The sequence below is a fragment of the Vidua macroura genome, chromosome 1, assembly GCF_024509145.1.
Source record: "Vidua macroura isolate BioBank_ID:100142 chromosome 1, ASM2450914v1, whole genome shotgun sequence".
NCBI classification, from domain to species: Eukaryota; Metazoa; Chordata; class Aves; order Passeriformes; family Viduidae; genus Vidua; species Vidua macroura.
Genome location: NC_071571.1, coordinates 52,345,250 through 52,371,649, shown reverse-complemented (window position 1 = coordinate 52,371,649; position 26,400 = coordinate 52,345,250). Strand labels below are relative to the sequence as shown.

Below are 26,400 nucleotides of genomic sequence, written 5' to 3'. Positions count from 1 at the left end.
AGTTTAATTATTTTTAATGAAAAATGTAAAAAGTAAAACAAAAAATAATTCTGTGTTCCACTTCTTGCCTCCCCTTTGGTTTGGTTTTGGTTCATGTTCTCTTGTAGTAATTTGGAAGTGACTGTCATCATGGCCTATGATTACCACCATAAACCTTGGTTTTTGTGTCACAGTCTCAACAGTATTTCTCAGGAACTCTTTGCTTCTCAGGCTCTCTGCCCTCTCTGCTTTAGTTTGTCAAGCCAACAGTGGCTGGGAAACCATTGCTTTTCACTTGCTGGAAAACCTTGATTTCTGTCTTTTGACTATTTGGATGGCATGAAATAGCACAGGTTGTTTGACATCTGAGAGGAGGTGGTACAGATGAGGATCATGTCAGGGGATATTTTGGGGGAAGTTTTTGCCTTTCAGGGGTGGTAAACACAGTTTTTTACGTTCTCTGTTGTAGAGTCTTGCCAGCTTCAGTGTGACAAGAAGACTGTCATTAAAATGTCAGAGAAAACTTCCCTGATTCCCATAATATTCCCATAATATTCCCATAATATTCCTCTGATGCCATTTTGGCTCAAGGAGAAGTTTCAAGAAGGAGTTACCTTCAGGTAATGCTGCAAGGAGGCAGGGTGCTGCATACAGATTACCATCATGAGTAAACCCATGATTAAATCCACTGTACAAAGATTGCCTAGCAAAAAAACCTGAGCACTTCTTGATAGTTATTCAATTGCCCACTCATTTCACACTGTAATTTATGCTTTTAATTTTCTCAGATTGCTGTGGATGCTTGTGCCCCCACAGCCAACCCTCTGGTTCAGTCAACACTTCTTGTTAAAAGAGTAAGCAATTCCTTTTCCTGTCTCATACAGATGATGAAGAGGTCTCCATTAGTGCAGATCCTGAGCCAGCTGACCTCCCGGAAAGCCCTGTGAACAACCCCACAGAGGAAAGCCTCGGTGAGCCTCCATGTATCAACACAGTGACCTCAGAAAGTGCAGCTCCAGAACAGCTAAATGGATACAGTGTGAACAGTGTCGATAGCCCAGGGGCTGTCAAACCACCTGGGGAAGTCAACCAGAACAGCTTAAATGAAGAGCTAGCAGGAGATGGGGAGGTTGATGCGGTGCCAGTTCCTGAACCCTTGGAATCCATCCCAGGAGAAGTGCTGCCTTCTTCGAGTGCTACAGACCTCGTGGAACAGTCGGATCTGACGGCTTGCATGTCTCCTCCTGAGCCCGAAGTTAGGGAAAATAACAAAGTCAATTCTGGTATTCAGGGAGATGGTGGAGTCTTGACCAGCATAGAAACAGTAGATATTGATGAGGTGAGTGCAGATGTGCATGCTGGAAAAGACCTAGAGAAGAGTCAGGAAGAAGAAGAAGTAGAAGAAGAAGAAGAAGAAGAAGAAGAAGAAGAAGAAGAAGGGGCTTCAGCCCAGGAGGAGGAAGACAGCAAGCTACAACTGAGGACCACAGCAAAGAGGAAAAACAGGCCGTGCTCCCTGCCTGTGTCTGAACTTGAGACAGTCATAGCTTCAGCTTGTGGTGAGCCAGAGACCCCTCGCACACACTACATACGGATACACAACCTGCTCCATAGCCTGCCCTCGGCACAGATAAGCAGCGATGGGGAAGAAGACCAAGATGGTGTTAATGGCAGGGAGAATGATGAGGAGTCTACTGTCAAGGAGGTGATGGATAAGGAGGTGGTCAGTGAGAGTGAGACCATGGCAGCAGAGCCTCCTCTGGAAAATGAGGCTGAAGAGAACTTCAGCCAGAGCACGGTGCCTCCTGGGACCTTGGATGAGCAACTCTCTGACTTGAATGATGGGCTGTTGGATGGGGAACCCCCCAGGACAGGAAGTGAGAGCGAGTCGAGCTCCAGGCCCAATGGTGACAACGAATGTGAGGCGTGCGACACCTCTTGCTACAGCACCTCCTGCTACAGCACCTCCTGCTACAGCACTTCGTGCTACAGCACCTCCTGTTACGACAGTAACAATCGCTTCTCCAGCCATACACGCTTCTCCTCCGTCGACAGTGCAAAGATTTCTGAGAGCACGGTCTTTTCCTCACAGGATGATGATGAGGAGGAGAACAGTGCTTTTGAGTCAGTGCCAGATTCAGTGCAGAGTCCCGAGCTGGACAGGGAGCAAGTGGATGGCTCCTCCCAGTGGCCAGATGAACTAGTAGCTCATGGTGGGAATCCGCAGAGAGCCACAGAGGGTCTAGACACCCCAGTAGCAGGTCCAAGCAGCAGAAGAGAAGGTTAGATCCTGAGAACTGATGCGCTGGGCAACCCTGATTATCTAGATGTCACAGAAGGCATCAGATAATTGAGGTTTCAGATAGCTTACAGTTCATTTCTTACAAACTCAGGGGCTGTGAGCTGGGCCAAATATAAGGGAGGGTTGGATAATTGAGCCTATACTTAAAAATCCCAGCAAAACAAACTAAATCAGGTAGGGATCTGTATATATGAATTAATGTAGATATACATGCATCATTGTAAAATCAAGATCAGCTACTTTAGTTATGTGGCAGATCAGCATTATCACATCCACCAACGCATTCCTTTTTTCCTGGGATTTTCCATATCACATGTCTGATGTGCTGCCATGTCTCTGATAGTCAGTGAGAGGACCAGCTTGTGCATGTCAAAGGGCAGATAAGCTGATTTGTACCACATAAAGGTCTGGGCCAGTTTCTGTAAATGTTTGTTAGCCATACATAAGCTCTTACAAACAGTTTTCAAGCCCCATTTGTTCCAATTCTCCAAGTGTCAAACAAATGTACCTCAGATATCACCGATCATAGGGCAACTCAGCAGAGATTTATATTTTTTCTTAGACACTTTGGAAATTTAACAATATGAAATAAAGTTCTTGTATCCCTGTCCTTCCCTAGAGATAGAATTTTTTTTCTTTTCTTTTTTTTCTTTTCTTCCTGTAGTTTAGGTACTATTTTTTCCAATTCCTTCACAGTTACATTAAGTCCCCCCCTTTGGTAACTCCTTTCATGCTCTCTGCCATTACATGAAGAAGGAGAGTTGATCACTCCTCTCTTCTTCAGCTAGTTCATAATTTTTCTCCAGCTGAAGAAGTAAAGGACTCAGCTGCAGCTCAGGAGTATGCAGCAAGGTCAAGAGGTAGTCTTTGCATTCCCTAATTCTGAGTCATCTCTCTCCAAGTGACACCAAATTAAGATGGTAGCAAAAGGATAACCTATTTGGGTATCACTGAGGAGCTCCAATTAAAGTATTCATCTGTGTTTTCTTTCTCCATTCCCAATTTATTTACTCACAACTTCCTTTGCCACAGACCCTACCCCTGCAGAAAAAATTTACCAGCCTGTGTAAATACTTTGTAGACAGCTGGGACTAGGGAATTACTGAGTCTGTAGAGCAGAATCTAGTACAAATAATTAAATTTTCAGAAGTACGTGGGCATAGAAACCCAGCTTCCTTCCTTGCAGGTGAGAGCCTTTGCTTGTCAACAGCATTTACATGCAAGTATAGAGAAGGGAGCACAAGGTTGTGTATGTGTGAGAGCGTATCTACAGGCTTGGTGGTTGTTTTGAACTGTGTGAGCTTTTGATAGGGGATGTGGTGGGAGAGGGTGTCGTCTGCATATGGATTCAGTACAGCACCAAGACTTGAGCCTCTATAAAGAGCACTGCAGTGTCCATGGTGGCTTTGCCTTGTTTAGCTGAGCATGTGTCTGAAGGGCAGCCCAGCTGTTAGCACTCTCTTGGTGTCACCTGGGGTGCTTCAGTCAATGTGTAGGTCTCTTCATGACTTGGAAGCTGTTACAAATACAGTAGATGTGGTCACCTTCACCCACTCCAGGTGACTGACACTACCATGCTTCTGCTGGCTTGGCGTAACTATCTTGACTAGGGGAGAGTCAATTGTGGTGAGGTAAGTAAAGAAACATAGATGGGTGATCTGGTAGTCGATGCTACATGTCTAGTAACAGCACAATTTTTAAGGCTGTGAGAGATGGACTTTTAGCAATGAGTCATAAACTTATGTAACTCTGCTGTCTGTTCAAAACACACAGCAGATAGATCTGTGAGATACACCTATACACAAGTGGTTTAATGAAGGCATTTAACAGGCCATACAGTATCATCAGAGCACCTAGAAGGGGGAATATTTTTGTCGAAGTAATTTTTCTCATTTCTGAGTGGTGTGAGGTTTTTTATACTTTTATACAAAATTGGCTTCTGCATTCTAGCTGTTGGTTTTTTAAGAAATTTTTTTTCCCGATAAATTTGTTTTTACATTTGATTGGTATATGTTTAGGGATCTTTACAAAATATTCATTCTTAGGCTGTTAAGATTCTAACATTAAAGAGAGCTAAACCAGCTTGTACATAGTGAATTTGGCTTAGCATTCCCAGAATCACCAGAACCATTCAGCTTAATATATCTTTTTCCATAAGCTGCATCTTTCTGATTCAAGTAAATATGTGTATGCAATTTGGAGTATATCTGTATTAACAAGCCAAGCTGGAAGTTATAGTCAAAAACTGTTACGACACAATATGCAAATATGTCCATTAGTAAGATAAATAGTCCTGGTTTCTAAGATTTTAGAGACAAGGCAAGAAGGAATCTTTATTCTGGAACCTGTGAAGTTTTAGCATGTTAAGTCTAAGAGATGGAATGCTTTTTCATCCCTACTAAAACGTCTTCGTTTCTTAAAGGATTCTATAAGCATTGACTTGATCTTAAGTTACTTGTTCTTCTCAACAGACCATGAGTTTGGACATTTACTTAGGTTTCATTTATTTCATATTTAAATATGGCAGGGCAATTGGAATGAAATGATCTTTAAGGTCCGTTCCAATCCAAGCCATTCTGTGATTCTATATGTGGACATATATACAATGCTAGTATTTAAAAACTTACTCTGCACTGTATCCTGTGTGCCGCTTTTTCTTCTTCTTCTTCTGCTTCTTCTTCTTTTCCTCTTCTCTGTCTCAGGTCTTCTTTCCTTATCTCGGATCCTGACTATATCTCACTATCTTTTGTCCTCTTCTACCACCTGTCTCCTACCTGTTTCTGGTCCTTCTCTCATTCTCTCTCCTTCAATCCAAGGTGGACTCTTTGAATTTTGAAAAATACCTACAGAAGGGGATGATCTTCTGCTTTGCAGGGACTGCAAAATCCTGCCATTACAATCTACATATGCAGCCATTGACCTTTTTGAAAAGGAGAGAAAGATGCAAGGCAGCTTTTAGCCTTTTATTCCACTGATGGAATGAGTTAAAAGTTGGAACCAGGATTTTGCATGTTCCTACCAGTTGCTGCAGAAGCTTGAGCTTAGTTGTACACTAACAGTATTTCTCAGAGATCAAGCCTGATTCTTCTATCGCTTACACCTGTGTGTCTGTGAGTCCAGAATCTGGCCCATAATAGTTCAGCATTGACTCAAGAGACTTGACTGCATTATTTTAATACTTCTGTGCCATATGAGTTGCTATTAAAATAGTGCCTTGAAAATAGGAATACCCAGAGATGCTAGTACATCAGGTTAACCTATTTTTAAAATAATCACTTGTTTTACAGTAACACATTTTTAAACCACATTGTAAAAACAGTGAATGACTGTCAATGTCTTGAATATCTTGTCCATAGGTGATTGTCCTTTACTCCATAATTCTCAGCCAGTCAGCCAGCTTCCTTCTCTGAGGCCTGACCATCATCACTACCCAACTATCGATGAGCCTCTTCCACCAAGTAAGCTTTAGTTTTTTTTTATTTTATTGCATTTTTCAGCTTTTCCTGTTAACTCAAACAGTGTAGAGGTCAGTATGTCTTTCTGAAGAACCCCGTCTGTTTTGTGTATACATTCTCCAAAACGCAAACAATAGGCCCTTTTGTTTCCCTTATTTGATCCTGACTTAAAGTGTTGTCATGTTGTTTTGGACAAGCCCCATAACCTCCCTCTCTGCTTTGGTCCATCTTCTTCCCTGAAATAAAAATATTATTCCCTTTTTCCAGTCAGTGTGTTCAGACTTGAATGATTGGGATCTGTCAGTTGTTCTGGAAGCCTGACTATAAGGCTTTCTGGATGGTGTATCAGCAAAGTACTCTGATTTTTCTGTAATGTTTGTCTCCAGGTTTTCTGTAACCAACTTCAAAGATGGTTTGGGATGGCAGTCCCTGTGGTCTGTCAAGTCTGCATGCAGGTCCAGCAGCAGCCCTTTCACAGTGAGGATGCTCCTGGGACAGACAGGTCCAAATCTGAACAAAACCAGCAGAGGTTGGGAAAAGGCAGTTCATGTACAGTGGTCTTGTTATACTGACCTTGGATTTGATAATCAGTGAACTTTATGTTTATTATGCACTGTAGTGGAGTCTACACTTGCGTTGAATAAAAGTGAGAGGGTTTTAAATATTGTAATAGATTAGCAGTCTGATAATACGGGATTTTTAACACCAAAACAACTGCTGGAGTTGTTTTTACTTGTCTCTGTAGCCTTTCCTTTATGGATTCCTGGAGGATTACCCTGCTTCTTGCACTGGCGTTCGGTGCCCAGCAGAGTGCACTCTGTGCCCTGCAACGTGCAGCTGATCACCTTTCAACAGAGCACAGGATTTCATAGCCTGAAATGTGCAGTGCCTTACAAAAACAACCAGGCATACAAACAAAGCGCTCTACTTTCTTCAAAGCCCAAGACAGGAACACACTTATTTGGCCTATGGTGCCTTTGAAAAATAGTTCATCATTTGCCAACCATGCTGTCAGTATTCCCTGAGCTGAAAATAGCCCCGATGCTGGCGTCAACCTCACAGTAGCATGAATGATTCAAATGCCTTTAGCCCAATAAAGTCTTTTTAGAGTCCCACTGTGGCTTGTCAGTAAATGATGAAATGGGAACGGTTACCTCTGTAACAGGGAAATATTTCTCTTCCTCCCACTCTTACCGCAACACTTTGTGGATCGGGCACATTCCCTATCAGATGACTTAATGATAGCACACTAACACCAGCTCAGGTAAACAGAATATACTGTAAATCTATTCCATGTTCTTCCAGCACCAATTTAATACATTTTTCCTCTTTCTTATAGTTATCCTCAAAAGGCAAGTATTTCTACCATTGTTTTCTCAAGTGCTTTCACAACAGGGTGCAAGGACATGAAATGCAATATGTGATGATAAAGTACAGAAGTGATATCCCTTTGTAGGATTCTGTTTCAACAGTAGCATATAGCACCATTTTTGCAATAAAGGCTGACACTTTGTGCTTAAATATATTTATCTTAATAGGAATAGATGTAATAAGTTAACTTTGAGTGGGAAAAAAGTTGAATTGAATAATATCACTTAGGAAACTGGTTTCCAAAAACTCTCCATGGAATTTTACTGTCATTTCAAAATGAAAACCATAGCCTTAATCTAGAAATTTTTCTTTTCCTTAAATTCAGTATTGCTGTCTCAGTGCCTTTAATAACTCTTAATACTAGATAAATAGTTCTTCAATCATGTGAAAGGAAAAAACTTTATATTTTAAACCCAAGTTATATGATCAAAGCTGGTTTACTTCTCATTTGCAGTGTTGGCTTCCATCTGTAAGCAGAGGTGAAGGTAATCTGCCAGTGCTGCAAGTGTTAACTGATTTTATTTAGGTCATGGAGAATCTTCTGAACAGACTTCTTTCTCTTTTGAATAGTTTTCTGAATAGCTTGATTTCATTATAACCCAACAACAGCTGGTCTCGGGGAGGAAATTTAATTTCAGACAGTTTTATTTGGGAAAATGAAGAGAACAGAGTCATTATTTATGTAGGAGTTTCATAATGACCAGTCTGAAGGTTATGTCTGATACGAGATTCACAGAAGATTTGCAGTGTTTGCACGGCCTCATGACGGCATTACCATTCACCCCTTATTATTCCTGTGTTTGGAAACCCTACAGAACTGAAGCCAAGAAAAATACATGCGCCCAGTTCAGAGCTGTGCTTTGCCAAAGGTGTAGCTGAGCTTGGAGAGGAAAAGGCAATGTATTTTCTTTGCCCTCATGGTCCAGCCAGAAACAGTTGCATCTTCTGATAGAAATCAGAGCAGTTTCAGAGGCTGCTGTGAAATATGACTTGGCTGGTGGAGGAGGATCACTGGAGAACAGAACCAGTATTCTTACATCCCTAGCCCATGCTCTAGCATGCTCTTACTGTGAAGGTTAGATAGAGGTTAGTCTTTGTAGTAGTCAGTCTTATTTTACCTGGAAAACTTAACAAAAGACCCTGAGGAAATTTGGCTGCGTCCTAGATCACCTTTGCCCCTGAAGTAGGATGAAGGGACTTGAGCACAGCTTGGAAGCAGAGTTCTGCCTGTCTGTTCACCTGGCAGTCTGTTTGTCTCACTGTGCAGGTATCCATCCATCTGTCCATAAATCTGGTATCATATTCAGAGAGCTTCAGTGACTTGTGTGACTTACAGGCTGTCTTGTGGGAAGGTAGGAAGTACACCTGCTACCTGCATACAACTAAAGTTGTACCTGCCACCCTCTGACAGCCTTCCCAGGTAACCAAAAGAAGAGTTACTCAGCTGACTAACAATGCTATTGCAAGGAGCATAAGAAACACAGTTTATAATGTTTTAGCATGCCAGTGTCAGCCCATGGTTTCAGGTGGACATAACCGTAAAGCAGTGAATAAAGCAACACTCACTGACAGGTGTAGTTCGTGTCTGTACATACTGCTGCTGTATGTCTGACACATCTGACAGAGACAGCCTTCCTGAAGTCATAATGACCTGATGAAGTCACTCTGACCTGATGTTTTCACTGTGATCTCCAAGTTCTGGACAAGCTTCCTTACTCCTGAGTTTCCAAATATCATGCTTAGAAGCTTAGGAACTCTAAGCTGTACTTAATTAGTGCAAAATAGAGAGCTGTAGAGATCATGGTGCACAGGGATCTATTATAATACCTTGTTTGGCTGTGTAGCTGGATATATTTATTCTTGCTAAGTGTCCGTCAGCAGGCTTAGACCAGTATGACCAATTGGTGTCTTCTGTAGGCTGTCTAGAGTGTGGTTCTCCAGCACTGCCTACAAGCTTCTAATTCTATGTTGACCCATGTCATTCTTAACTTGTTACGAGGTACAGCAGTAGTGTGGAGTGAGGGCTAGGATTTGTTCTTTGCCAGAAAACAGCAAGGAAAATTAAGATCTTCATGATGTTGAACTGGATTATCTTTGATCTGGTCAAGGTTATTTCCTTGAGGATACTGCAGATAATGCATAGCTCCAGAAGGGCCATTTCCCACCCACAGTGGTACACCTGCCACTAGTGCTAGCATGCTCAGCAAGGCTCTGGCCTTCAACCTGCCTTATGTGTCAGTCTGATTTACCTCAATGTGCATATGTTGTTTTTGATGTGCTTTTTTCACTGTCTTATGTTCTAGACATGGTTTTCACAAAGCTGTGATCTTGTTCTTGAAACAGCTACCACATCGTTGGGAAACTTTGGAGGACGAAGAGAGAGTCCTCTCCTTAAATAATGTAGTGATTTTCACAGTGAGAGATGTTGCATGAGTGCCCATGGTGTGACTATAGGGTTTGTGTCTTTAAGGACTGTGGTAGCTTTGAAAGAAGCAATGCATGTGTTTATGGCTCTTCTTGTCTTGGAGTCTTACAGAAAATTTCTCCAAGGACTCCCAGCACCCATCTTTTAAGGTCTGTGGTATTCAGCTGTCAGGGGCAACTAGCCCTGGACTTCAGATAGCCTACACTTGTCTAGGATCAAATATGGGAAATAGGTTTAGTCAGGGCCAGCATTCAAAGGATGGGAACTGGTCATGAAGCATAGGTTTCCAAATATAGTAGGAAAAGGTGCAATTTCCATCCTGCTTTTAGAGAATAGGAAGTGAAATACATAAAGTATGAAATTCAGATGACCCTGAATTGGATCATAGAACACCATAGGAGGAGTGAACTCATCAGGGAAGATGGCATCATAGTAAGAATATGGGAATATGAGGAAGTGTTTGCCCTCAAAGGTAATCACCATATGTGGATTTGTGTGTGAATGCAAATGAGGTTTGCATCTAAACATGTGTAGAAAGTATGTGCATGTATTTACATAGATGTGTCATCAGCTGATGGGTCATGTGGGAATATGAAACTAGCAAGCCTAATTTATTCCACTTCTCCATGCATTCCAACCAGTTCGATATGTGGGTTTGCTAGCTAACTCACTTCTGAATTTCTTCTGTTGCAAACTATTTTTTATCAACATTACCATTTTCCACAAGCCATCATATACCAAATCATTTTTCGTTTTCAATCATGGGAGAACAATAGCAGTAGTAGAAAACAATAATGATAGAAGGCTCAATATTATTCTGCAGACTCCCAATCTAGTTTGCATTCATGAGAGCAATTCTCTGTTTAGAGAGATTTCTAAGGTATGTCCAAAGAGTCTGTGATCAGTTTTCAGTGAAGCCTTTAATTGCTGTATGCTGTCCTTTGAAGCCACTTTGCAAAAGGGAGAGAAATGAAACATGTTTGTTCTGAAACATAACAAAAAGGGAAAAATGGGTTTTGCCATATTAGCTCAGATGTAATCTTCTTGTAAGGGTCAGTTCTTTGTGGCCACTCCGACCTGCAGTGAATCCAGCCAAGCAGTATCACTAATTGAAAAATTACCTCATCCTTTTAAAAATGTAGCCTCTGTGTGTCACTAGTTTTTCATGTGCTGTGGTAGTGAACTCCATGGCCTACCTGTGTGCTGTGTACGAAATGTTTCTGTATATGCATATACTGCATATATGTATATATAGACAAGCAAATAATAGATATACACACTTGAATGTGTACTTTGACTATATACCCATGGTATGTATGGCATGTGGACTATACATATATATAGTATCTCCTGTGTGTATATACCCTGTCTGTGTGTATATGTGTGTGTGTGCGTGTGTGTGTGTCTGTACATACCTCCCACATGCAGGTTTTCTGGAAGGCATCCCACTGACAGCATCATCCCTTCCTTTATTTCCAACCCTAGATTGGGAAGCTCGGATAGACAGCCATGGGAGAGTGTTCTACGTGGATCATGTCAACCGCACCACCACGTGGCAGCGGCCCACAGCCGCAGCAACGCCAGATGGGATCCACAGGTCTGGCTCCATCCAGCAAATGGAGCAGCTCAACCGCCGGTGAGCGTTTGCACTGGAAGGGAAGGGAGTATTCTTCCAAAACATGGAGTCACTCTTGCTACTTAACTGTAGCAGTGGTATTGATGGGTCAGCACCTAGTGCTGTTCTAAAAAGCTTTTTGGGACCTGACTGGAATTGCTGCCATGTCCATGTGGTGTTTCTACCCAAGCTAATTAGGCCTGTTGAAAGGTCTGTCTCCTTCTCCAGGGCAGAGCCCTACTCTAATAGGACCATGCACATTTCTAGAGGTAGACAGGTCTGCTTAGTGTTGCATTGGGCCCTGTAAATCTGTCAGTTCATTCTGAGCTGCTGAGATACCTCTAAACGTCATTTATATTTTAGCTTAGTTTGTCTAGTCCACTCATAGATTTGTTTATCATTTTCTTCTCATGCTAGCTTTTTAGACAAAATTTAAGAGGAAAGAAAAAAAAAACAAATAGTTGGTCAAAAATCTACCATTTTTGCATAAAAAAGAGGGTTTGGGTTTTTTTTTAATTCCCTGCTTACTATAATGATGCCATTTCTAGAAAAGGACAAGCAAGACTGAAATTATATTTTAATTATAGCATGTAAAATGCCACAAAAGTTTTTTGGCCTTTTCTTCTGTGCTAAGAGAAAGTTCTGCAGCTGAGAGAAGGATGCAGAGTTTAAAAGTGCTCGTTTCAGTGTACTTTGACTAGTTTGGGAGCTGCTGTGCCCTTAATGAGGCAGTCTGGGAGAACTGGGCCAACTTAAACTGACACCATCAAAACGCTCTTGAAGAATAATCCTTTTTTACCAAAATGCATTATTTTGAGTAGTATTTCATAGCATGTATTATGTCTTGCAGAAATGAGAGAACCTGCTTGGTATTTGTTTTCATTATAGGTTTGCTCATAAAGCCTCAAGCTGCCATGTTAATATAAAAAAGACAAAACAAAAATAAACCAAAAAAAAAAAAATAAAACCCTTAAGAAAGTGAATGTTTAATGGAGATTCTTTCAAGGGATTATATGACTTCTCTGCCATTTAGCATTGGTCTTCAAGAGGGATTTTAGCTATGTCAAAGCTCATACTATTTGGCTACCACTTAAGCAAGTTATCTGCCACAGAAACCAGAAAGCTGTTGTGGAGATACATCCAATTTTTGTGGAGCTGTTGTGGAAATAATTTATTTTTCTTTTCTTTCTTTTTTTTTTTTTTTTTTTTTTTTTTTTTTTTTTTTTTTTTTGAACTCATGGAAGTGCAGAACAACCATGAAAGGAATAAATGCTTATAAGAGTGATTTACCATTCTGTTAGTTAATGCAGGTTAATCATTAAACCAGCTATCACAGCAGAAACTGAAGCATAGGCATTGTCTTTGTGACCTCCTTCCCTCATATTATTCAGTGTTTTCATGTAGGCTGTCTGTCTGTCTTGGGTATTACTTGATTATCACTGGTCTGGGTTGGGAATTGAGAGTTAGTAAGATTGATATTATTTGAATCTCTCCATTTTTAGTATTCATATATCCAGTTACAAAGGGAGAAGTATGGAGTTTTCAGCAGTGGCAAATCTCTACTTATGCAAGTTCCATTGGAGACTTTGCAGGTTATTAAACATGAAATGTCATGGCTTCTTGGGACTAAGGATTCTCTTCTCTCTGCCAAGGAGCTCTATTGATTTGAGAAGTTGAATAGAAAGATCTCCTATTGTTACCTGTGAACTTTTCCTAAGATTCTAATAAAAGGGATTCATACTGAATGTCCTGAGTATTTGCCCAGTGGCAAGTAATTTTTGTAGTTTTAACCTGGCTGTTATATTTTTCAAGTTATTCTAGTCCTAAATCTAATTTCAGATATTTCATGTCTCCACATTTCAGGAATGTGAGCTGCTTTTCACAGTTATTATCAACACTGTGGAGGATTGGACTTTGTTTTAAGCCCTCATTTCAGAATTTTGTTTTGTTGTGTTTCAAACTTAATAGTTTGAAATGTTTTTCAGCAGACAAACCTGAGAGCCATTTTAGGTGAGACAACAGCAAACATAGTCATTGCTGATAGAATTAGCAGCAGCCTGAACTTTTGCTCTAACCTCAAACAAAATTTGGACTCAACATCACTCTGCAGTTTGAAAAAGCTTGGTGACTTTTCTTTTAAACAAATTTTTTTTTTTTTTTTTTTGGTTTCCTGGTTCAATTTGTGTAAGGGAATGGAAAGACCAAAATATTACAAGGAAGCTTGGTATTTCCAGCCCAGCCAAAACCACAAAGCTTTGGAAATTCAGCTTGAAAAAAACCCATAGCTGTGATTAAACCTAATCCTGCTTTCCTTCTGTGCTCCAAGCTTCCCTTTAGCTGTACAAGCCACTTGAGAATACTGGGAATGCAAAACTGGAATCCAGGTGTTGGGCAAACACCAAAGAAACATCCATGCTTCTTATTTTAAAGGCTCTTGCTCATTTTCTGGAGCACTACCTGACTTGCTTACTTGTTGGTCAAGCAGATAACAGCCCTTGTTGTTCAAGCTCTATTGAAAGGATACTTCGCAGCATATGTATGTCTAGACTAGTCTTTGCATTAGTTTGAAAGATAATAATCAACATAAGAAATTATAACCATCATGGTTAAGACAGCCACAGTGTGGTATTTCTTAAGCTCCATTTCTTTGACAAATCACTTTGAAAGGAGGCATTCCCTAACTTTTGCACTTCCAATGTTTTCTCCAATTACTTTGGCATTTTTGGGTATTTATATAAGGTGATTTTATAGTATTGAGATGCAAAAGAAATGCATAGTCTTTTGTTGGCATACAGCTGCTGTTGCTCTTTGGGGTTTGCCAGTGGGGATTTTCTACCATCTAATTAAATTGAAGGTACAGGGTTTTTCTATATGTGTGCTTATATCCCTTGTTTATATGAACCTGGGGGGTTTTGTGGTTGGTTTTTCCTTTCTATTGCATGTGGGTGTTGTAAAACTGCTCCAGTACTGGAATGGAAACTTCATTCAGTTGCCTGCAGTCAAGTGAATAAAGCTGCAAAATGTAGGTCTAAAACAGAGGCTTTAAAACTGCAGTAAATTCATGCTGTTGCAAAACCTGCTGTCAGAATTTCCTTGTAAAGATGGATGTTTTCTTAAAACTATCAAAATACACACTAAATGTAGCTTTAAATGACTTTGAGTACTGGAGGGGGACATGTAGCATTGTGAAAGTTTAGTATTAATCTATTAAAAGTTTAATTATTTTTTCTTAATTATCTCCAGCCCTTTTGCCTAAGATTGGCTTGCAATGAGCTGCTGGAGATTATGTCTTTTGAGATATCAAAAAGCCAAACCCTAACTCTTGTCTTTAATGATCCCATGTCACTTTAAGGAACTTACTTATGGCTAACTTCTAATTTGGAATAAAGCGTGCATTAACAGATCAAGAGGCAGAAAGTAAGTAAAATCTGTAAGTCAGAGCTTGAGCTGAGGAAAGCAAAGAGTGTAAGTCAGAAAAATTGAAGACAAACAACGCTGGATCAGATTAAAAGCAGGCAGTAAAGCCATCCTGTTTCAAATACACATGGAAATGCCATGGAGAAAGAAGGATTAAGAATATCAGGATGGAATAAAAGCTACTTAAAATAATTAAGAGCACCTATTTTCTAGCTTTGCTTTTCTTTCTTTTTCTAGTTCTTTCTTCCTCCTTATGCTTTATTTTTCTTTCCTTGTCTCTTTCTGTAAAAAATGTATTTATAATACACATAAGACATGTTCATTATTTGCCAGTAGAACCAAAGAAAACATGTTCACCAATTCATCTGTCACTATGAGTGAACAAGTTAAGGAGAATTTGATTTCTGTGAATTCAAAATACTCCAGACTGTTTGTTCTTCATCAGGTAAAGATGATTTATTTTCATGGTTCAGGATGTGCATCCAGTAATTTAATAAGAAAGACTGAAAGTTACCCAGAGCATCACAGGATTGATCCTTACTTCATTGGTTATGCTTCCATAAGGCTAAATGAGAGGAGGAACCATGATCCACCTCTAGTTTTGGGTTCCAGGTGTCTAGATGTTTTAAAGGGAAGCCTCAAAGTAGCAACATGTAGCCTAAATATGTGTTTAAAGTTTGAGTATTCCTGACTTGGCACCCTCTGTGGCTATTTGTTAGTCACTGAAAAATGCCAAGTTTGTGGAGTACGGGTTGGCCCAAGTGTGAGCAGCTGCACCAGCTGCAAGACAAGAGTCAGCAGTGCTCTTACTCTGTTGTACACTGAAGATAGAAATATTGGAATCATTCAGAAACATGCTGATTGTTAAAGCAGAAAGCAACCAGAAATCACCTCTATTAACTGAATCTTTTTGTTCCTTTCTATGAATGTATCTAGGTACCAAAACATCCAGCGAACCATCGCAACAGAGAGGACTGAAGATGACACTGTGGTAAACAACAGGGTGGAGAGAGTTCCCACTGGAGGAGGAAGTGACTCTGAGGCAGAGCCTTCCCAGCCAAGCCCAGGTATGGGGCAACAAAGCTTCTGAGAGGAGTGTTCAGTGCCATTCAGTTCTGGGGAAATCTGCATTTCCAGGGGAGACTGAAATTTTATTATACCAGGTTGAAAAACCTAATTAAAAAAAAAAAAAAAAGACCTGAAGATACAGTTTTAGATGTGAAGCTACAAGCACAATGCTGGATACAACAGTTTCAGTTCTTCTTTAACAACTACTAAGACAGACAAAGCATTTTTGCTTTAGTAAAAGGCCATTTGAAACGAAAATGAAAGAAGTATTTTGCAAGTACTATATTCACCTAGTAGTGAATATATTCACCTAGTAGTTGCAAAAATAGTGCTGTCTTATTTTTGTAGCTGTGTCATTTTTAGCTTGGGGCATTTGCAGTTTATTTTCTCTAGGCTTGGCTTCTGCACTGCCACATTTGCCCATGTGATTGCACCTGCAGTGGCCCTGGCATCATGTATGAAATACTTGTGGTTTTTAAAGGTGTGGTTTTGTGATAGCTGTGAGCTGACCTAAGTGTGGGCTGTCACCAAAGAAGGCACAGCTGTCTTTTTGCTCACCACTACTTTATGTGACAGGACCTCATACCAGAGTGGAGAGCTGAACTGCCTGAAAAATAGCCTGGCTTCTTGTCCTTGTCCTTTACAGCCAGATTGGATCTTTAATCTGGCTTGTTACATAAGGAGACAAGAGTGAGGGTTACTACAAAGAAGAAGAGGAAAATGTGTACCCAAGGCAGGATGGGATGGCAGGGATCTCTTCTACTCTTTTTGGTGGTAATCTCACTCCTACCAAAAATGTTTTCTTAAAACATTTAGGAAACCATAGTCTTAAGTGTTTGTTTCAAGTAGGGAATATCAGCAATCAGTCTAGTGCCCACTATGCATCTTGAGACCATGCAAAAATAACTCTCTGCTTTGTTAGCACCAGCAAAATGATTGAGCAATCATCTTCCTCTGGATCACTCTTACCTCCACCAAACATTGTGTTCTGTATTGTCTGCCATGAGTAAATCCAACTTCTTGCTATCCTTTTGCTGTCCCTCTGTAAATAGGATTGGTAATGGGAAAGAGCCAACACATTGTCTGCTTAAATGTTCGTAGTTTTCCATATTGAAGAGGAAAAAATACATAGAGAAATAATAAAATTTTTAACAAGTTTAGAAAAATATTCAATTTTGTTTGTTTTGATCCATTAGGTTTTTTAAGCTTGAAAATCAATTTTGGCCAAGAATGTTTAACATTTGATGCTCAAAGTTTCCTTGCCATCTTTTGTATTGCAATTAAAGAGAGACTTCTATCTACAGTGGATCTCATAAGGAGATCCCAGTTCTCTATGTCAGAGAAGTGGAAATGAGGCTCACATTGTATTATTAGTATTTATAAATAATGTAGCCATTACTTGTAATATCCATAATCATTTAGTATCATAGACAATAAAATAGCAATTTAATAGGAGTTACCAGCACTAAGTATTTAGTTCAGTTGATTATTTAACATGCACTCTTTTGTTTTAAACCCAAAGAGCTAATCAGTGTGAAAAATGTTACTATAAGTTATTAGGAAATTATTTTTGCTATAGATAATTGCTTTACTTTTGGAAGAAAGCATCAATATTGTATAAAATTCCAAGAATTAGAAGGTCAATGATGGTGTAAACACATTAGGGAAAGAAAAAGCTGCAGTATTATACATTTGTTATTTGTTTTTTAATTTAAATGAAAAATATCAGAAGGAATACAATTAAGGCACATTAATCCAGGTTTTAAGCCAGTATAAATCAATTTAACTCCATAAACTGATTCAGTCTGCAGTTTTAAATGGATAAAATAATATGATGGGTGCAGCAAGAAGAAAAAAGAATTTATAACTGATAAGAAAAAAATTGCGAAATTTTATTTATTCTCTTGATGACATCTGCATCCAATTTTCTTGGACTGCAAATAAAATGCAGTTTTATTTGAAAATGCCAGAACACCAAAGCCATATTTCAATGGTAGGAAGAATTTTTCTGGTAGCTAAAGAGCATCAGGAGTTTCTACCTCTACAAAGTTACATTCTCAGTGCTCAGTTCTGCTCCTGTGTTTCATTAATTGATACAGATTAAAAATAATGCAGTTGTGTCTGCTTTTGTTTTCTTTACCATACAAGTCCCCAAAACCTTGGATTTTTCAAAACCAGTGCAATTAAAGTAAAGGCTGGATTGGGAGATCAGATTTCTCTAAAATCAGCTGTAGGGGAAACCAGAATGGACCTGGGTGACTAAACCAAACCATCAGCTGGTGAAAACTGCTGTGGTGACATTATACTTGGGGACAGCAGCGGACTTGACATAGAGTTTCATAAGCTACAGTTCAGGAAACCATTCAGCTCCTGCACTGCTGTGGTACACACTGCATCACTAAACATAAGGGCATCCATCAGTTTGCTTGTCTTGGGAATGCTGAGGTAGGTGCATTGGGCAGTTGGTGGCTTTTTTGTATCATCACTTCTGCAGCTGTTTCTGAAAGGTTAAATAATAGACCGTGCTTGCCACTACATTAATAAGATTCTGTGGCTTGTTTTGTTTTGGTTTTTTTTGGTTTTTTTGGTTGTTTTTTTTTTGTTTTGTTTTGGTTTTTTTGGTTTTTTTTTTTTTTTTTTTGTGCAGAGATTAGGAGGGAAGGTTCCCTTTCTCCTGTGAATTCTCAAAAAATCACCTTGTTGCTGCAGTCTCCAGCTGTGAAGTTCATCACCAATCCCGAGTTCTTCACTGTGCTGCATGCAAACTATGTGAGTAACTATGATTTGCTCTCTCACACTACTGATTTTTGAGTCCCAGTGCTGTGTCCCAGAATTTCAGGGAGAATGCACAGTAAATCTGAATTGTGTGACTTGGGGCTCAGTTGTCCTTTCTGAGCACCAGACCAGGCTGGGGACACTACAGCCAGGCTGCTCCAAGGAGGCTCTTGCTGGGATTCTGCCTCACACAAGAGTGTCCATGGTACAGAGAAGCTCATTAATGTTATCCTCCCAGAACAAGTAGGAACCCTTGGTTTCAGCTTGGTTGATTCTGTTGCTGCAGGCAATGAAGTTGTTGTCTTTTGATCCAACATCCTGAGAAATCTGACTCAGATACCACCAAGTCTTACTCAGATATCACCAAGGGAAACAGAGAGAAAAAAATTAACTCTTGCAATTTGAATTCCCAAAAAGGGGGCAGGCATAACTGAGTGGAAGAAATACTGATTTGTGTCAGTGTAGCTATTTTGGGAAAAACACAAATAAAAACAAATTTTCAAAATTCAAATAACTTTTTTTTTCCATTAGTGAAGTAAAACCACACATTTTCTTGCAAACCTGTAGGGGACTGGCAAAAATGTAGTATCAGGAGGAAGCAGATAGGGCAGTCCCACAAGGAGATGCATTCCTAGTTTGCCATATCTGGAATTTAGTTCAACAAGGCATCTAAACGTAACTTCTGACTATTTGGGAAGTCATCCATTTCTGGGTAGCAATGATCTTCCTTTTCAAAAGGAAGAGACAGTAAAACACTGAGATTTGCCTCAGCAGAGCCTTTTAGCTAACTGCAGACATCAGGTTTTGGCTGTGGCACTTCATGGATTGAAGCCAGCCATCCACCTCCAAGCATCTGCCAGAGATTATCACCCATGAGATCCTGACAAGGAAAGGATGTATTAACTCACCTGACATTCCCTGAACTAGGTTATGGAGTGCAGGTAATTTCTTCCATTAGCAGGGTGATATATGATGATTTATAGCTGGGGGCCATGTAATTTTTGACCAGCATGGTTGTTGGAAAAATGAGCAACTGATTCCATAATTGTGTAAAGAACAGCTCACAAGATAATAAATCCCAATTTTAATATTCACTGAAATTTTAAAAAAAGCAGAAAGAGGCTTCAGTTTTGTCTTAAAAACTTGTCTCTAATGTGAGAACCAGAATAATCTATTAAAACATCTGTGAAATGGTCATACAGATACCAGTTGAATAATGGCCCACATAACTTTTGCCTTAACACGAGTGTAATATTCAACCACATGCCCCTATTAAAATTTCAAGCTATTAATTATGCCACTGAAGTTGGGATTGGAAAATATTATCCAGCATTTAGAATTATAAAGGAAAGCCTCTCATTTTTCAGATATTTTATTTCCATGAAGAGACAAAACTACATTACACTCTTTGTTTCCCTAGTGCAGCTTAGAGATATTCAAGGCAGTCATTGATCATATATTAGATCAAAATAAAACTTTTGTTATGTAGTAGGCTAAGATCTTAAAAATCTGTGACCATGAAGCTTTCCTGGGTTATAAGCAGGTCATATCTTCAGGGCAGAGATCCTATCTCTGTGATTTAACATTTACCAACCCTTGCTATAATTAGGGACCTTGTGCTACAGGGAGCATTCTCAGTGGTGTCACCACAATAAATCCTTACATCATAAAGATTATACCTGTAGATGTTTTATTGAATTATAGTGGTTAAAATGCACTAAACGTGCATAGAAATTGAGAATTCAAAACTGCTGGGTCAGATTCTCTGGACATATTCCAGGTCTGCACACTGGAGCTCACTTCACTTAAGACAGGAGTCCTCCAGTGATCTTTATTACTCTAATGAGTAATCAATCCTTTGGGCTGACCAGCAAACCAAGACACTCATTTTCTCTCTAGTAAAAGGTTCAGGAGATTTTTGTGACGTTTTCTACTCTGTCTTGACGAGCTTTTTCCCTGAAGTGAAGGATTCAAAGAGTAGCCTGTGAATGGGCCTGTGTGTTGTTAGCACAAGTATTATTTTGCGATGCTCTATCATTGAACACACTGAACAACATACATTGAACAACAAATACAGTTCACTGGACCCCTATTCTGCAATCAGATCAGTTCACTCCCTTGAGCTGCCTCTGGCCACTTCCTCTAGAGGTGTATTTAATGCCCATTGTGAGATACAACTTTCTGCCTGAGGGGTGGCATTCACTGGACTCAAGGAAGCGTCTCCATCTGACAAGCTTTGTAGTCATTGCAGAAACAAATACTCCATTCCAGGAAACAATTCACCTCTTCCAAAAACAGACAATTAAATAGTGTCTGTTCCTACCCTGTGGCTGTATAGTCACTACAAAAAAGGTAGCAAGTTCATATGGAGACATCTGCACTGGGGTCCTTGTAAGTTCGTGAGTCCTATCACGGACATCTTGATTTCAGTTACAGAAAAAATAGATGTTCACAGCTGTCTTTGCATCTCTCTGGCACTGCCAAGGCCCACAAGCAGTGTTTCTGTTGACCAATAAAAGCAGTGAAAGGGTCAACTACATGCGCCTTGAGTGTGTGATGTTTCAGCTGACCATTTTTGAAGTGCATTAAAAAGGCAGTTCTTACACAAGCTAACTGTGCATAATGTGTGGGACAGTTCACTTTTCAGATTGTATTTCTTAATTCTGCATATGCATGTAAAGTATTCATTCAACTCAAAACAATGAGATTGAAGTGTTTCTTGATTCTAACAGGATTTGTTTCAGTTCTTTGGGCATGTGGCCCATGAAATAACCAAATATGTTTTGACATCAGAACTGGGTTTCTTCCCTTCTGTTATCCATCTCACAGAGTGCCTATCGAGTCTTCACCAACAGTACCTGCTTGAAGCACATGATTCTGAAGATTCGTAGAGATGCTCGTAATTTTGAGCGGTATCAGCATAACAGAGACCTAGTAAATTTTATCAACATGTTTGCTGATACCCGACTGGAGCTTCCTCGTGGCTGGGAGATAAAAACTGACCAGCAGGGCAAGGTAAGAGTGCCAATAAAACTAATCACTTGTTTAACACAGCACATCAGACAACATGATTATTAAAAGTTCCTTCCTTCTTGACTCAAAATCAGTGAAGGTTTGGTTTAAACAACACAAGCAGCAAGGGGAGTTACTTTAGAATCAGGAAAAAAGCTTCAAAGTTTCAAAGCATTTCTAACTTTCTATAGAGTATTGTACCAAAGCAAGGCAGCATTGAACTGACAACAAAGTTTGAGCCAGAGTAGATCTGTTGTGACTGCAAAATTTGACTCAGTGCGTCTGCCTCAAATGAAGCTTTGCTGACTGGCCTCTGGAACCACCAAATAGGTTAAAGCAGCATTTTCCAATAATATTATTCTCTCCTGTCTTGTTTACATCATGGCCATTGCACATGATTTTGGTCTACACAGCTTCAGATATTTTCTAAGAGCTATTCTAGCTTTGAGTAGGCCGGTCCTGTTGTTTGCAGGTGCCTTCCATGGGCTATACTTATCCAAGGTATTTCCCACTTACAGTTGCCACTGGTTTTCCTGCTGCATTCCCGCAATACCATCACAGGGTTGGCAGTCTTCTTATTAAAGAAACCATCGTTCCTTTGTGTTTCAGTCTTTCTTCGTTGACCACAATAGCCGTGCTACCACCTTCATAGATCCCAGGATCCCGCTGCAGAATGGGCGTCTCCCAAATCATTTGACTCACCGGCAACATCTCCAGCGACTCCGTAGCTACAGCGCTGGAGAGGTAACTGTGCTCATATCTACTCAGGAGCTTTTGACATCAGTCTTCTCTAGAATTATAAGAACTTCTTATATTTTAAAAATATTGAAACAGACTGTCCTGCTAATGTCTATCTTCCAAAGACAATAAGGGATTTTTTTGTCTTTCCAAAGGGTTTATTTCAGAGATTGCTGGTTTATATTTTGATGGTTTTCAGAATAAAATAATAAGCAAGTAAAGCATAACTGAAGTGATGACAGAATAGATTTTAAAAGAAGAATCCATATTTGGCATCCTGGCCTGGCTTTACTTAAGTTATTAATTAGGTTTTTTTTATAGCCTGATACCTTATATGTTTCTTCATTCCCACTGTGACATTGTGCTCTGAAAAGACAGACTCCCTAGAAGTAGTGCAGTAATGTATGCTGAGGTTTGCTTTCCCAGCTTTCAGTCACATTATATATTTTTCCTATATATCATGGGGATGATTTTTATCACTGAGGGCCATAGACAGGATTGAAAGAAGCATAAATACTGTGTTTGCATTGTGGATTTAAGTAGGAAAAAGTACCAGCAATCAGATTCTTCATATAGCAAATCCATACAGTTAAACATTTGTAAAGATTGTTGCTGAATAGAACTAGAGATGAACTATGGTGAAACGGTCTTTCTCTTCCACAAAAATATCCACATAAATGCTTGTGAAATTAGCATCAAAATTTATTGCAGCCGGACCAGTCTGAATACCTCTCACTGCCAGGTGGGTTGGGATTAGGAGCTGAACAGGGTGTGAGGTCAGTTCCTCAGGACGAAAGGCAAACCAGGCATGAATAGCTTGGGCATGTCTTCTCCATTTTCGGTGAATACAGCATCATATTTTCTGAAGATAGAAGTGTATCAATGGATCTGTTTCAGTCATATCTTCCCACCAGCTTAGCAACTTCCCTCTGCCAGCAGCCTTCAGTTTAGTGTTGCTGCTGTGATTGAATTACTGGCATGACTGTGATAGCCACCTGCACTGTAATTCATGCTTGAGTCCATGCTTGCACATTCACCATGTCAGGGATAGAAACACCACTGAGCAACTCAGATGACCTAGCCCAAAAAATACACTTGGTTTTGCAAACACTGGCAAGACTGGCACGGAGCAATATGCAATAAACCCCCCCAAAAAAACCAGTAAAGGCTACGGAGTCAAAAGTATTGAATACTTTTGAGTAATGATTATCTGGGGAAATCAAAAACTGTGCTTTGAGGCCACTGTTCTGGCATGAACAGCCAATGAAATAGTCATCTCCCAGTCTTGGTGGTCCAGGTCCCACAGTGCTTCCACATCCTTGTCATAGTCAAACTTCTTTATTGTAGTCAAGTAGCTTCCCATTTGGAAATGTCTGCTGCTCCACTGGAAGGACTCCCATTGATTTCCAAGGACTTTGGATTGGTGCCTAAAAGTCCCTCATTTACAAGGAAAATATTCAGCCCTTTGCAGCTCACTCCATTTATTAAGAGCCTCATGTTCAATGCCATTTCCTCCAAGTGCATTTGGGTGTTCTTTGGCCTATAATTCATGTCTGTAGACTCACACATGGAGCTTTGTCCTGGCCATGTGTCATCTGTCTGCAGTCTTGCTGGTTTCTTTGCTGAGCAGATGGTGTGGCCTCTGGAAGCTGTCACCAGGACAGTATGAAGGACCACGAAGGACAACTCACCAGTTTTCAGTGTTATGTACATGTGTCAAAGGAGCCTGAAGGACATCAGAATAGTGAAGTTGTGGTTGCCAGAGAGGACATAGAAAAGAGCCACGGTAATGAAATAAAGGACTTCTGGAAAAACTTCCATTGTTCTGTGTAGATTACTGATATTAAATGGTATTATATATTAATTTGAAAAAAAATTGCTACAAGTTCTTTATTAAACACTTATTTAAGAGTTATCAGTCTTTTACAGGAGAAAGGGGATTGTTGCTACTCCTAGTTACCTGACTTGTGGAAGCAAAGGTCAGATAGCTATTGTACTCTATTAGCTAAGAGTGGAAAGAGAATTGTTAGTAAAATGGAAGTTAATTAGAGGGCTGGGAGTTTTTCTGTGTTGCCAGAGAAAAATTGTTCGGAGGTATAAATGTGCAAAGACCAAACACAGCATGAGCAATGCCTAGGGATGGTGATGAAGAGAATTATATCACCAGTTTATTGAGGTGTGTACAGAACTGGATTCTTACAATCTATACTTTATCTCTTAAACCAGAACTGGGAAGATGGGAAGAAGGGAGCGAAAATTTATTTTCATAGGCACAATACACATTTCTTTCCAAAATTCTTGCTCCAGGAGAAATATGTCCAGGCACTGGAAAGCTAACCAAAATGAATGGTGACAAGAGGAAGAGGAGGAGCCAGGCTCAGACTGGGCAGAAGTACCATGCAGTTCCCAAGTGATGAGCAAATAACACCTGGCCCTAATTTTTATGGAAGATATGTGTTTAACTCCTCTGTTACTCCTCCTTTTCCCCTTTCTGTCTTCTGGTCAGTAAAATTATGTGTAGCAACAAGGGCATAGGATTTGTCACGGATGAGTTAGCAATCACCCTTAAAAACAGGCTTAGACACCATCTGCATTCCTTTGCAAGTCTGTTCTACAAGGACCTGAGGAATAGGCATCCTCACCTGAGCTCCAGCGCTGCCTGGAAGTGAAGAAGCTGAGCCCAACAAAGCCTTAGCACCCTCCCATGCATCCTAACTAGTACAGCTGGTCACGGGCCCGTATGTGCTGCCAATAAACAGCCCAAGAAATGGCTGCTCCCACACGGGCCTCGTGCCCACTGTGGCAGTGGATCACAGGGCACCTCTTGCACCTAAGGTTCCCCCCTGTGCCATAGCATGGAGTGAATGCTGTAAAGGCCACAAAGAGCTTGCTGGGGTGGATGCCTGGATCACAGGGGAAAAGCTGCCTAAGCCTGATCTAAACTTTCCTTGTGAGTTAGCCTGTGGGCATGTGAGGAGGAGACAAAGTGAAAGGGTACAAGTGAAATCCTAACTGGATGATGAAGCAAAACATTCACCATGCACTTGCACAGCAGTTTTGTGTTTTAAATTACAACGTGTTTGATTAGAATAGTTAAGATTTTTTATTGTTTAACCTGTGTGTTGACACATATCAAGTGCATTGACTGGTATCAAGTTACATGTAAACATTTTAAGCTTTACGGGTTCCAAAAGACAGCTTGCCAGGCACATTAACTTCCCAGTTTTTGTGTATATCCAGTTGGAAGACTTGGCTTTTGGCTGTACCACTGAAAATGGGTTGGCATCATTTGCTTGGATGCAGAGTTAAGCATTTAAAATACTGAAGTTGGGGTGATTTCTTCCTGAAGTGGTTGCCAAATGCTATAATTTGTGCAGTAAGAAAGGAGCAGCTATTAGCCTAGTGGAGTGGCAGTTGGAATTCCTAATGCGTCTTGTCCTAATACAGCCTCACACTGTAGTCACAGGACAAGGAGGAGTGTCTTTAAACTGAAAGAAGGTAAGTTGAGATCAGATATTAGGAAAAAATTCTTTACTGTGAGGGTGGTGAAGCACTGTAACAGATTGCCCAGAGAAGCTGTTGATGCTGTGAAGCTGCTCCATGCCTGGAAGTGTTCTAAGACCAGGTTGGAGGGGGCCCTAGCAACCTGGTCTAGTGGAAGGTGTCCCTGCTTGTAGCAGGGGTGTTGCAACTAGATGATTTTTAAGGTCCCTTCCAACCCATACCATTCTATGATTCCTCTCTTGGCCTCACTGTGACCATATTCTGGCGGAAAACATGAGAGACAGGTGGGATCCCCATAACTTTCACAAGTCTCCAAAAAGTTACCCAGCAAGTAATGCCGTAATGCAAACATTGCCAGATGTCATTGTTTGCCTTTTAATATCCTCATACCGAAGTGTTCTCCCACCTTTTAAGGACTCTGACTTTCTGACATGATTCCCTTCACTAGGTAGTGTATTTAAGACAGTGGCTTTCTTTAAGTGCCTCAGTTAAGGGGCAGTGAAAAATTTCCTTCTTACTACTCTGTTTATCAGCTCTTTGGATTATGTTCTTCTTTTCAGTGTGTGCAATCCAATTTCTGGTTATGCAAGTTCGGCAGCCTTCTGGGATAATACAGCCTTTTTTGTGTTGTGATCTACATAGATAGACCTTCCTCATGTTATTTCCACTATTAAATTTCCCTTCAACAACACTGAATGAACACTACAGCATTGTGGGTTTTTTCTCTTTTCAAAAACAT

The 26,400-nt window shown here is 40.2% G+C and overlaps 1 protein-coding gene across 2 annotated transcripts in view; it reads left to right on the top strand.

The window, feature by feature from the left end:
• The window catches only part of HECW1 (HECT, C2 and WW domain containing E3 ubiquitin protein ligase 1), a 248,077-nt gene that overhangs the window by 179,260 nt on the left and 42,417 nt on the right, over window positions 1–26,400 (top strand). For both annotated transcript variants that reach the window (XM_053971604.1, XM_053971609.1), the window contains 8 exons: window positions 864–1,358; window positions 1,395–2,261; window positions 5,638–5,739; window positions 11,018–11,168; window positions 15,501–15,631; window positions 18,280–18,401; window positions 21,237–21,422; window positions 22,029–22,163. In XM_053971604.1, coding sequence (XP_053827579.1) covers window positions 864–1,358; window positions 1,395–2,261; window positions 5,638–5,739; window positions 11,018–11,168; window positions 15,501–15,631; window positions 18,280–18,401; window positions 21,237–21,422; window positions 22,029–22,163 — 2,189 coding nt within the window. The remainder of the gene's footprint in view (window positions 1–863; window positions 1,359–1,394; window positions 2,262–5,637; window positions 5,740–11,017; window positions 11,169–15,500; window positions 15,632–18,279; window positions 18,402–21,236; window positions 21,423–22,028; window positions 22,164–26,400) is intronic.